Raw genomic sequence first — 12,854 nt, 5'->3', positions numbered from 1 at the left:
GGCATAGTGCCTAAGGCATTTGACTGCTAATCAGAAGGCTGGCGGTTCAAACCCACCAGCCACTCCTTGGAAGGAAGGTTAGGTAAACCACTTCTGTAGTGATACTGCCTTGGAAACCCAAGGAGGGATTGCTAGGAGTTGGAATTGACTCGATGGCAGTGAGTTTAACAATGAATGAGAAGAAATTGGGGGAGTGAACAGGTTAGGGAAGACTGTGATTGTGAAACGTAGTCAGGACCATGGCTGTGAAATTAAAGGGAGGGCAGTCAGCTGGTTTTATTTTTCTCCAGTTGTGTTGACTGTGTATATATGGTTATTGCATAATTGGAGAGTTGCATATAGCCAGCACTGGGGTTTATCTAGGATCTCTGGTGGTACAGTGGTTAAGGCATTTGGCTGCTAACCAAAAGGCTGGCAGTTTGAACCTGCCAGCTGCTTTGGGGGAGAAAGATGGGACAGTCTGCTTCAGTAAAGATTTACAGCCTTGAAAACCCTATGGGGACATTTCTTTTCAGTCCTGTGGGGTTGCTATGCAGTAGGTTTGATTTGGTTTGGGGGTTTTATTCAAGTGAATTGTGTTTTCTCTTTACACATACAGTTGGTTATTTAAAGGTTAGTTGTCAATGATCATGAATAGTGAAATCTCTTGGCAAGAGAGTATAAGTATTGGAGATTTAGACCTGAGACTGGAGACTTAACACAATAAATTCTTGCTCCTACCCTGCTGAAAGGAACCTTTTGTGGTTTTCAGATCTCTGACTACATGATGCTGCCTGACACAGCCACCCTGTCAGAACGGCTTCGAGTATGTCTGCAGGAAGGCGATGAGAACCCACGGGACTTTACCACCCTCTTCGACCTGTCCATTTATGAGCTGGATACCACCTCCCTCCCCAAGGTCATCAAGTCAGTACCTGTGGCTCTAAGCAGCACCTGCACTCCATTTTGAGTGTTTAGTTTGAAAACATGAGCCTGGAGATGGGAGTTAAGGTCACAGCAGATGTGGCATGCAAAACATGTACTCAGACCTGTAATGAGGTCAACAGGCACAGGTGGTAAAACGAGGGGGGAGGGGAAGAAAGCAGGGAGTTCATGCCAACAATTATTAGTCCTAGCTATGTTCCAGGCTTTGTACCAGGCATTTAGGGTGATCAGTTCATTCCTAGTTTCCTATGACTTTCCAGTTTTACAACAGAAAGTTTCACATCCCAGGAATGTCCTCAGTGAATTGGGCTGGTAGTTCACCCTACAGGGACCCTACAGGATTTAATACTGTCACCAGTCCTCTGAGTTACCAGCCTCATTTCCAGATGGGGAAACTAAGGTCTAAAGAAGGGTTCTTCAGGCCATTACTTTACTTTGTTTTACTTCCTGCTTTGTTGTTGATGTGGTTTTCCATTGCTAATGACAGCAACAGCAAGTGACATTTTTGAGCATATTTGGTGTGGCCTGAGATCTGTATCATCTGTGAACCAGCATCTAAGGGCACAGCTGCAGATGATTGTCTGACCTTCTCCCCCCTCTCCCGCCCGCCCCCTTACATTCAAACTCAACAACTACTTAGCATCTTTCCGGCCAGATGCTGAAGCATGTGGTTTTATGACAGAGACAGACAGAAGTTGTGATACAGAGTTATTACATAAGTGTTAAATGTGAAGCATAAAGTAGATATGGGCATAACGAAGAAAGGGAATTTGGTTGTTACTGGGGTGGGCAGAGAAGGCTTTATGAAAGAAGTGCCATTGATTATTCCAGTGTTTCTTTGGGGCCCTGCGTCTGCTTGGTACAGTGCTGGCTGCTGAGTTTGAATGAGTGAGAAGGATTTTAGGAGATGAGTGGGGAGACTGGGAGCAAGCCTTCTGCAGTGAGGCCGCTATATGAGTGAAGTCCCAGCCAGTCACACACGCGGGGTGGGTCTAGTCGAGGGTGCGGCCTGAGGGGCAGGAGCAGGGCTAGAGCAGCAACTTGATTGAATCTGTGTTTCACAAACTGTAGCAGTTCATACAGTTAATTAGAATAAGAAAAAAAATAGGGTGAAGAAACCAGTCAGGAGACTATTGCTACAGACCAGGGGTGTTGAAAAGGTGGCCCTGATAAGAGTACTAGCTGTGGTTTAAGGACAAAGGATCTATAGGGCATGAGGCCTGGCAGGCTGTGATGGAGAAGTCTAAGAGGGAACTGGTGATGCCATTAAGCTGGCACCGAGAGTGCAGGAGAGGGAAGATAAATGAGTTCTCTTGTGGACAGTGACAGTCTAATGGCCTGAGAGATTTCCCTGTGAGGATATATAGGTGGAACTACTAGCTTAGAGATGAAAACTAGATAAACCAGTTAGCGAAGCTATGGGAAGGACTGGGGAAACAGAGTCCGTACTAGAGTGGGGACTGGGCTAGAGACAGACCTGGCAGCTGCCAGTACCCGAGAGACAGGAGAAGGCCTGTGACAGAAACTGGGGAAGAGCAGCTGGAGGCATGGGACAGTGCCTATGGGGAGAGTGTCCAGAAGCCGGGGGAGAGGGACTGACTGACAAGGAAAGTGGCATGGCCAGAAAGGGGTCATGAGTACGACTTTCCCTTTTATGACCGTTAGGTGTCACTTCTTAGTTTGTTCAGCTAGTATCCTTTCCCACTACACTGTAAACCTGAGGGCACGAGCTATGCCTTGTTCGAGTGTGAAGCCGCAGTGCCTGAGGCAGAGCCCAGCCCTTGGGGCATCCAGTAAAGATGCATGGAATTCATGAACATGCTTCCACCCTCCCTCGGCATGCTGACCATCCATCTGATCACTCCGGTGCCGGGGACTGTCGTAGCCTCTTTGGATGATTCAGGGAATTAAAGCAAAAAGCTCTGCCCTTTAGGACCTAATTTTCTAGGAGGGGAGATAAGCAGTTTCTATATGATACTCTATTTTTATTTCCTAGTAACTTCTTGTGAAAGCAGTTTCTCTCTTTGGAGTAAAGAATTAGTTAGGCTTTAAATACTTGTTAGCTATAGCGTGTGGCTCTGAAGTAGCTTCCCTTGTCCAGCCACATTTTCCTGTTGATACCTGCTGGGTGTGAGGTAGCATTAGACTAGAGCCCCTGCCCTCAAAGTCCATGGTCAGGTGGATTGCAGGTTGAGGTATGGGTTGGTGAAAATGCAGCGCCAGAGGCTGAGCCCAGACTGTTCTAGAAATACATCACTCAGCCCCATTTCATAGATTTGTATTGCACTTTGGCATTTAGTCTTCTTTTCCAAACAGGTCCACCTTCTAAATTAAATTTTGCTGGACTTTAAGATTCATTTCTTCCCCCACTTCCCCCATCAAGCACACGCTGGCTGCTGGCAGGAGGAAGCTTCGGAGGTGTGCTGAGTGAAGCATCTGCTTCAACAAGTTCAGCTCCACCTGGGCGAGAGCAGACCATCGTGGCGGGGATGGCCAGAGCAGCAGGATTCTTTGTGCCTAGATGGTGGGGAACTCGAGTTTAGAGCCACTTCTCAGGCCCTTCTGCCTTCTGAGTAGGCTGAGCCCTGGGGCTTCTGGTTGGCAGGGACTGGTGAGGTCTGAGTTCCGATCGTGCCTCTGTCACTTCTCAACCGTCTGACCTTGTGGCGCCATCAGAGCCTCTGTACCTGTAAGAGAGTACACCTACTTTCCGGTTGGCTTTGAGGGTTAAATAAGTATGAGTGCCCAAGCCACAGGGTCAAGCACAACATGTGGCAGACAGTAGGTGCTCAGTATAAGCATTTCCCTCCTTGAGGATCCTCCACTCATCCTGAGATATATCCTCCCACGCATCTGGCCGTAGTGGAGGAGATGGCAGCAGGAAACTCAGCAAATAACCTTTCTGCTGTCACAGACCTCACGCCTTTCGTTTTCCCCTCACTTTTCTGAAATCACTGGTACATAGATCAAGACCCTGGTAGGAATTTTATCCACACCCTTGGCATTTGCTTTCGCTTTAATTTTGAAAGATCATGAATGTATTTTAATTTGCCCCATTCCCAGAGTTGTTCAGCCAGCTTACAAAAACAAGTATAATGCAATGCACTGCTGTCTAGTCGGATCCAACTCATAGCGACCCCTCCTTGGGTTTCCGAGGTGGTATCACTACAGAAGTAGATTGCCCAACCTTCCTTCCGAGGAGTGGCTGGTGGGTTTGAACCTTCAGCCTTCTGGTTAGCGGTCAAGTGCCTTAGGCACTAAGCCACCAGAGCTCCTAAGTATAATGCAAAAGGATAAAATGAGTATCTGAGAATGAAGGCAAACGGAAAGCCACAGGAGAACAGTGGCGGGGTAGGACAAGCATTTAAATGCTCTAAACTCATTCCCGTGCTATAAACACTCTGGCTGCCCTGCTGTTCTTTGACCCTCTGCCGGTCGTCCTGGCTCTTGCCTCTGCCTTGAGCACTTTTGAGGCAGCAAAGAGGCTCACTCCTCCCTTTACTCTCTGACCAGCAGCACTCCCTGCCCCCTCCCAGTCTGTATCCTTGCCTCCTGATTGTTTTTTCTTTTTAGCACTTCTTAATACCTGGCATCTGGCCTTTTGTTTGTTTGCTCATTGTGTGTCTCTTCCCCACTAGAATGTAAGTTCCACTAGGGCAGGGACGGAGACTCTCTTTTCCTACTGCTGCTTTAATTACTCCTTGTGGGTAAAACTGCCTGCTACAGGAGATACAACCCACTGCCCTTGAGTCAGTTCTGATTCACAGGTGCCCTATAGGAAGACAGAACTATTTACAGAAGTAAATTGCTACACTGTTCTCCTGCAGAGTGGCTGGTGGATTCAAACCACCAACCTTTTGATTGGCAGCTGACCACTTTAACTACTGCACTACCAGGACTCCTTGCATATCATACAGGTCTGTTCAGTGACCAGAAGCTGACTTCAGATTGACTCGTGTTTCTTGATGGTGAAAACAGACACTCACAGCAAGTTACAAGATTCAATCCCGCTGAGCAACACAGAAAGCCTATTTAGGAGATGCCTGATAGGAAACTTGAAAAAACTTTTTCCTTTGAGGTTCCAATAAAGTAATACTGTGACAGAGTGGAGTAGATCCCTGGCAGGACTGCTACAGTAGCTGTAACAACACATTGTGTCTTTTTCGGTAGTAGTGCTTAGCCACGTTTGACAGAGAACCACAGTATGCATGGTCAGTTAGACATGCTTTATCCCTGCATCTCACCTTGATCCAGGCTGTTTTGTTTTGTTAACACAGGGCTCATGAACAGCTAAATGTGAAACATGAACCTCTGCAGCTTATCCAACCTCAGTTTGAGACACCGCTGCCAGCCCTGCAGCCAGCTGTGAGTAGGTGTGCCTGGGGGGACCCCACCGTTCACCCTTACTTTGCCAGCTAGGCCCTTCACTGTGAGCTTGTCCATATAGAAAGCTTATACAAGTGAGTCACATTTCATTTACCTGCCCGAAGGCTAACTTCAGACTTTAATCCTAGTTTAAGCTGACACTGATACCTTGTTTAATTGTTAACATCGACTGAGTTTATTAAAAGTTACAGAATGGAGCCAACTCTGGAGGCAAGCAGGTACCCTTGAGATAGTGCCACCCTTTCTCCATTCCTTGTTGGGGTCTAGGTTGTTACCCAGGTGGTTTGGGTACGTAGTTTCTTGCCTTTCTTGTTGTATTCTTATGTATGAGCTGGGTGGTTCTCAGACTTCTAGTCTGCACAAGAATGAGGTTTCAAGGCTGTAACATAAAACTGTGGTTTGTATACTTTCATTGATTACTTAAAGGATTTTTGAATAATCCTTTACATGGTTTTTACTTTCTGTGCTGAGTGGCTGCTCAGATACTCCCAGAAAGAGGAGATTCTGACCAATGACTAGTTGATGGGGATGGGTGAGTGGGTGGGGCTGGGACCATGGGACAGCACTGTGCTGGACACTGCATTTTAAACTGAGCTGGTCATCAGTGGTGAGGATAGAAACCCTATGTATGGACTACCTTGGTTTTGTAATGGAATCTGCTGGTATTTATACTAAAAATTACTGTGATTTTATAGGAGAATAATATTAACATGTATCCCATGCTTTACAGGGTATAGGGAGTTCTCATATTTGTTATCATATTTATTCTTCAAAATAATCTTGTAGTTGTTATTATCCCTGTTTTACTGATAAGGATACTGTGTTTGCCTGTTGTCACATAGCTAGCAAGTGTTAGAACTGGTTTCATACCAGTGAAACACTAGACCCAGTTTATGTTGGTTTGTAAGAGTTGACTGTTAAATTTTCAGGAATGCTCTGAGCCAGTTGGCTTCATCTTGATAGTTTGAAATTGGCCCTGGAAGGAGTATTTGCATCACAGAAATTGGCAAATGCTACATATCAAGTTGTTTGTTTCTTTTGAGGGCTGGTGGTAAAACACTTACTGGCACACTGTTGGGTCACACTATGAATTCTGACTCCAATGTTCGCACTTTCTATTTAATCTACATCTGCCTGCTCAGATAATTTCTGTGCCTAAAGAATTCATGAGGAAGTAAGAAACAAGTTGTATAATCAAATATTTAACACAAACCTAAGACCTAAGCTTTGCACCCTTGAGCTAATTGGCATATCAGGTCAGTCAGTTCATTGGTATAGTTAGAGCTAGTTCTGCTTGGTTGCTTACCATGGGCTAGTAGTCTTGCTTGGTGTAGGGCTAGAGGAGCTGATGGGAGTTCAGGGTGGTTTGTCCCAGGGGAAGGGTCGAGGTGGTTCTCTCTTGTCCCTTATGTCTCATCACTGTCAGCTGTGGCCTTGGATAGCTCTTTCATATAAGATCTTATTTCCTTTTAGGTTTTCCCTCCTAGTTTTAGGGAATTACCACCTCCTCCTCTGGAGCTGTTTGACTTAGATGAGACGTTCTCCTCTGAGAAGGCACGGCTTGCTCAAATTACTAATAAGTGTAAGTTTGGACAGTTTGTCTGTTTTTTTGGTGTGAGGGGTTTTACCTATTTGTGACCTTATGAGTAGGAGTATAAAATTAAAATTTTTGTTCATTTCATGTGTATGATGGTGCTTGTTTTTCTTGAGGACAGTTAGTTCACTGGGTTAGAATATGGTGCTAAGCAGAAGTCAAAGATGTCACCTTTAATCCCTGGAAATCCTTACTTCTTATCTGCTGAGTGACAACAGGATGAATCCTGAGCCCTGGTTGGCCACTTAGCAAATCTGGGTCATTGGTCATAGGAGCAATTAATTAAAAAACTGAGTCAAAGTCAGACAGATGATAGATTCCAAACTGAAAAGAATCTTGAGAGGCCAAGGCTTTAGGAAATGAGCCTCAAGCCAAACAGCTACATGGTGAGTGTTCTCTTGGCTCTTGGCCTAGTGCCCTTCCTGTCCTGCACTGCCTCCAGTGCAGCAAATGGGCTGACACACATATAATCAGAGGCATAAACTGTCCATCCACTTCGAAGCAATGATCCCACTCCTGGGAATCTAAGGAGATGACTGAAGATACAGAGATGATTACTACATTATTTATTAAAAATAAAACTGGAATAGCCTTAGTGCCCATTAGCAGAGGAATGCATAAGTTCTGTCACCATCAGTGGGATAATATGCAGTCATTATAAAAGACAGAATCATAAATGAAGAAAGCACGATACAAAACTACATGCGCAGGAGGATCCCAAGTACATAAACCACATCCATATGTGGCCAAGGACCAGAATGGGCTATGCAGAAAGGAAAAGAGTTCAGTGCAAAAAACCTTTGCTGAATCCGTTCTGTGCCAGGCATTGTGGTTGCTGCTGGGCAGTCCAATATTAGCAAGACGTGACTAGTCCAGCAGGATTATAGGCATGTAAAGGACCAGATGCTTTGACCCAGCATTTCTACTACTAGCAGTTTATCCTACAGAAATCCTTGCACAAATGCAAAAAAAAGTACAGATGTTATTTATAGAACTTAGAAACTTGGAAACAGCCTAATGGTTCACATATCCGGGAAAAATGTGAAATTAATAGAGTATTATTAAAAATCTATTAAAAGAAAGATGTAGAGCGTAAGTTTTGCTGTGGAATGGTGTCCATGACACAGTGTTAAATGGTGAAGGCACCTTATAGAACCATTAGTTTGATCCCATTTTGATGAAAACTTGATTTTATACGTGTATGCATGCAGAGCATAATTGCCCTAGGTGAGATTTGGGGTGGAGCTAGGTAAGAGATTGTTGCATCTATCTAGTTAGAATATCTTAATAAATACATTGTATATCTACTATACTTTTTTTTTTAAATGCAAATCAGAGGAGAGAAAAAGAAATTGCAATATAGTATAGTATAGTAGGCCAGTAATGGTTGTCCGTCCTAGATACAGAGTGTTAGAATTGTACTGTTGTAACAACACTTTTAAAACACACAAACAAACCCATGTGCTCTTCTCCTAGTGGTCCTTGTTGCATTCAGAGCAGAAGAAACTGATTTCCTCCTGGCTGCTCCTGTTCTTTGAGTGCTGGGTGTGAGAATAGGAGAGCTGGGCCAGTCCCAGTTTATTCTCATTAGTAGTGTTACACTTTTGTCCTGATTTACAAAAGCAGCCTATTAGAAGTCTCTAGTTTTGTCACTGTGTTAAGACCTGTCATCACATCACCCTAGGAAGAGGCAAGTGGTCTTGGATGCAGGGACATGGCAGAAGATCTCTAAAAACATAGGAAGTCTGCACTTTGGGGAAGGTAGACAGCAAGTGTTAATCTAACTACCTTGACTACTTAGGTACTGAAGAAGACCTGGAATTCTATGTCAGGAAGTGTGGTGACATTCTTGGAGTGACCAGTAAATTACCAAAGGACCAACAAGATGCCAAACACATCCTGGAGCACATCTTCTTCCAAGTGGTGGAGTTCAAGAAATTGAACCAGGTAGAGAGCCTACGAGGCCCACTGTAGTGGGTGCGTCATCTATAAACTGTAGTCCTCATGTTTTATGCCATTTATTCTGCAACTGTTCAGTGAGTATCTACCACATGAACAAAACAGACCACAATCCTTGCCCTTGTGGAACCTGTATTCTAGCTGGAGGGGACACACAGTAAACAATAAACATATAAGTAAATCAACAGTATACTAGAAGGTGGTAAGTGCTGTGGCATAAGAAACGTAGAGCAAGGTAAGAGGGATCAAGTGTGCTGAATGTGGTGGTGACTGGAGAGTTGTAGGGAGTGTGGTATTCAATAGGGTGGTTAGGGTAGACCCCCTGTGAAATTAATACTGGAGCAAAGACTTGCAGGTGATAGCTGGGGGAGGACTGTTCCAGGCAGAGGGAAACCTGTGCAAAATCCCTAAGGCGGGATGGTCTGTCTCTGGAAGGTTCGAGGAACAGCAGTGATGCCAGTGTGGCTGGAGCAGTAGAACTTGAAGTCAGTATCTTATGTTAGAAATCCCTTCTCTAGACCAAGAACCAGAAACTTTAAAACTATACCTGACCTGCCTTCTTCCTATCCCTTGACAGGATTTCTAAAATTAAATGCCCAGTCAGTGTTGTTAAGTGGTCATTCATACTCTACGGATGGGTGAATAAATTGGTTCTACTTTTCTGAGGATTTCTTTTTGTAATATTTAGAAGCCCTAAACATGTATATACTTTTGACCCAGCAATTCCAATGTTTAGAATTTGTCTTAATATAGTCCTAAATGTATGCAGTTTATCAGTTAGGATGCTTGCTGCAGCACTCCTTTTCAAAAAATCTTTATCTTCGAAACCAGAAGAACTAGATAGTGCCTGGTACCAATGCCAACCACTTGAGAAGGGATAAAAACTGGATATCCTGGATAGAGTGGGAGAAAAAACATGGAACAAAATCCAAAACAACAATAATGACCAGAATTACTGGTTGGATGGAGTCTGGTGGGACTCCCAAGGGCTGGCTCTCAGTCCAATAGTAAATAAGACATACATGTAGACCACTCAACCCAGGGTGATGCACCCACATACTCTATGGAGATACATCCCTTCGAGAATTGACCACGGGGCACCAGAGGGGCAACATTCGTGTGGAGGAAAAGCAGGACACACAGGAGTGCATAACTATGAAGGGCACCAGAGGGAAGTTACTGGGAGGGAGAGGAGGAGAGTGGATTAGGGTTGGGGATGGTATTGGTGAGTGAAACCAAATGTACATGCAGTGTTGAATGTAAAACAAATTCTCTGTAAATCTGCACCTAAAGCACAATTAAAAAAATAATAACTTTACCAGTAGGAAACTATACTGAATGATGTACCTTAAGTAATTTAAAGTACATCTATAACAAACTGCTGTATGGAAAGTGAATTTGCTCTGTAAATCTTCACCCAAATCACAATAAAAACAAACAAACAAATAAATAAATAAAGTATATCCATAACATAAAAAAATGTTTTAGAAGAATCCTTAAGAACTTGGGAAGACATCATAATATATTAAATGGGGAGAGGGGGAAGGCTATAAAACAGTATGTAAAGAGAATCCATTTTTCTTAACAAAACATATATACATATATAACATTAATATAATATATACATATTATACATATATAGTGAAAATAACAGAGATACTCAAATGTGTAGTATTTCAGTGTTTTTTTTTCCCTCTCTTAAAACTTCTATAATGAATATTGTGTCATACTTTGGGAGGAAAAAGAGGGTTTTTTTTTTTTTTTATGTAAACAGGCAAAATATAAGCTTAGGAATTTTGAAGCTGAGTGTAAAGACCAGTTTGCATAGGATCCTCTACTGGAAGGGGATGGCTTTGCAGAGTCTTCGTTGGCTAGTGTTTCCTGTGCACCTCTTAGGTGCCAGGCAAGTGTTGGGGCTACATCAGTGAACAAGATGAATGTAGTCCTTGTTCTATGTCAGAGCTATGTCTTACGTGGGCGGGAGGGGAGGGAGAACAAAAGTGTATGGGCTGTTACAATGCTGAGAGATAGGTGTCATGAAGGTGCTGTATGGGGGGGGACTGTGGGGAACCCAGAGGCAAGGTATTGCTGTGGCTGTTCAGCACTGAAATGTGGGTTAGGGGCTAGGGTAGATTCCTAACAATTTAACCCTGGTAGCATGGCTGGACAGGGCCCCCAAGGCTAGGGTGAGAAATCTAGTGTGGTCCTTGAACCAGTGCCTTCAACTGTATTTGCTACTTAGGGTGTTGCTATGAGTTGGAATCAACTCAATGGTAGTGGGTTTGGTTTATCATGGTGGGTGGTGGCCCTGTCCTGGTAGTAAACACTGGATTCAGCCTGAGAGCCAGAGATGACATATGTGCTCCAGCTAAGGGTGATTAAAAATCTCTAATCAAAGTCCAAACACGAGTTCCTGTTTTAGGCTTCATTTCAAAATACTAAAATTCTGTGTCTTATTTTCCCATCCAGGAACATGACATTGACACAAGTGAAACAGCATTCCAAAGCAGTTTCTGAGGACTACACCTCTGGAAGCATTTTCTGCCTCCTGATTCTCTTTGTAAACTATTTTTTAAGTTTTCCTCAACTCCTTACCAAAATTGTCTATACATTCTTCTATAAGCCTTGAAAAGTGGGAACTTTCTGTAGTGCTCAGATAGGTATAAGATTTCTAACTTTCAAAATCCTTATGTAAAATAAATTCTTTTTTTTTTTTTTATTAAACCTATGATTGAATCTGTACTTTTATAATTTATGAGTGCCTTTCATTTGAAGCACTTCGGTTTAACTCCAGTTCTGGATTTGAGCTGTTTTTATCCAAGATATAAATAATCCTCCAGCTTGTTGCCAGCATTGCACAGCTTTTGGGATTGTTAAAAAAAGAAACTGGAAATGCACAACAGTATACTGAACTGTACTGGGAATCAACTTTGGGGAACCCTGAGGTCAGAAGAAGAGAGCTGAGCTACTGAAGGTATGTGTAAGGGATGTGGTGCAATGTGAATAGCTTAGCCGGTGGCTTCTGTAAGGATGGGAACGGAAGAAGACCATCTAGAGAGAGTGGTATAACTCCATAAAGAAGTAACAGTGAGGTAGACTAAGGTGCCGCTGTAGGAAAGGTGGCATTTTAAATTGACCTGGTCTGGGGATAAAGGCCAGATTGGCAAGACTTTGAGCTGGTTGTCTGGGACAGTGGTGGAACTACTGGTGGATGGCAGGGGTAGCTTGGAGGGTGAGCTGTTTTGCAAGGTAAGAGTCCAACATTACATTGATGTCTTGAGTTTGAGATGATACCAATTCATGCTAGTTGAAAGAACGAAATACCTGAGGATTTAAAAAGATGTCACATCTGAAGATCTGAGTTTTTCACATGACATTAATTGAAGCCATGAGAATAGCTTCTCAAGGAATAACACTTTTAAAAACATAAAACTTTGGGAAGAAAGGCTCAAGTCAAATCCTAAATTTCAAAGTGTTACTCATCTTAAAGCTTCCATTATAGGTTTCCATTCTTACATACACTCAAGCTCTCGTCAGAGTAGCCAGCCAGGGCAGTGTTGGGGAAAGGGAGGTCCCTATGCTCAGAGGGCAGAGTCTGAGGGTCAGTTGAGAGATAAGCAGCGATAGAACTGAACTTTGAGGAGTACTGCATAAGACTGTATTTTCCAAACATGGATTCAATAATTACTTCTCAACCCATATGGTCTTCTCTTACAGTGTGGCTTTGATGCTCCTCCTATTGAGAGGTGAAGTCTGTATTCCCTTCACCTGAATCAGTTTGGCTTAAGGTTAGATCATAAAAGGCTTACAGATTTTGTCTGGTTCTCTTGAGACACCTTTTTTGACATAAGCCTCCATTGACGAAATCCAAGGAATTTGGATGGAAAAGCCATGTGTACATGTTCTGGCCAAAAACCAGAGGTCCCAACATACATACATCAGCATTACCGACCAAACATCCTGCTCCTAGCCATGAAGTCCTCGCAGCCTT

General features: G+C 43.4%; 1 protein-coding gene across 1 annotated transcript in view; it reads left to right on the top strand.

The window, feature by feature from the left end:
• The window catches only part of IFT52 (intraflagellar transport 52), a 36,695-nt gene extending 25,315 nt beyond the window's left edge, over window positions 1-11,380 (top strand). The window contains exons 10-14 of the mRNA XM_007938464.2: window positions 752-906; window positions 5,202-5,289; window positions 6,784-6,892; window positions 8,706-8,851; window positions 11,333-11,380. Coding sequence (XP_007936655.2) covers window positions 752-906; window positions 5,202-5,289; window positions 6,784-6,892; window positions 8,706-8,851; window positions 11,333-11,380 — 546 coding nt within the window. The remainder of the gene's footprint in view (window positions 1-751; window positions 907-5,201; window positions 5,290-6,783; window positions 6,893-8,705; window positions 8,852-11,332) is intronic.
• The last annotated feature ends 1,474 nt before the right edge of the window (window positions 11,381-12,854 follow it).

Source organism: Orycteropus afer, unplaced genomic scaffold, assembly GCF_000298275.1.
Source record: "Orycteropus afer afer isolate SDZICR_OR568_19922 unplaced genomic scaffold, OryAfe1.0 scaffold00049, whole genome shotgun sequence".
Lineage (NCBI taxonomy): Eukaryota > Metazoa > Chordata > Mammalia > Tubulidentata > Orycteropodidae > Orycteropus > Orycteropus afer.
The sequence above is the reverse complement of the archived record's forward strand: the minus strand, read 5'-3'. Positions and strand labels throughout refer to the sequence as shown.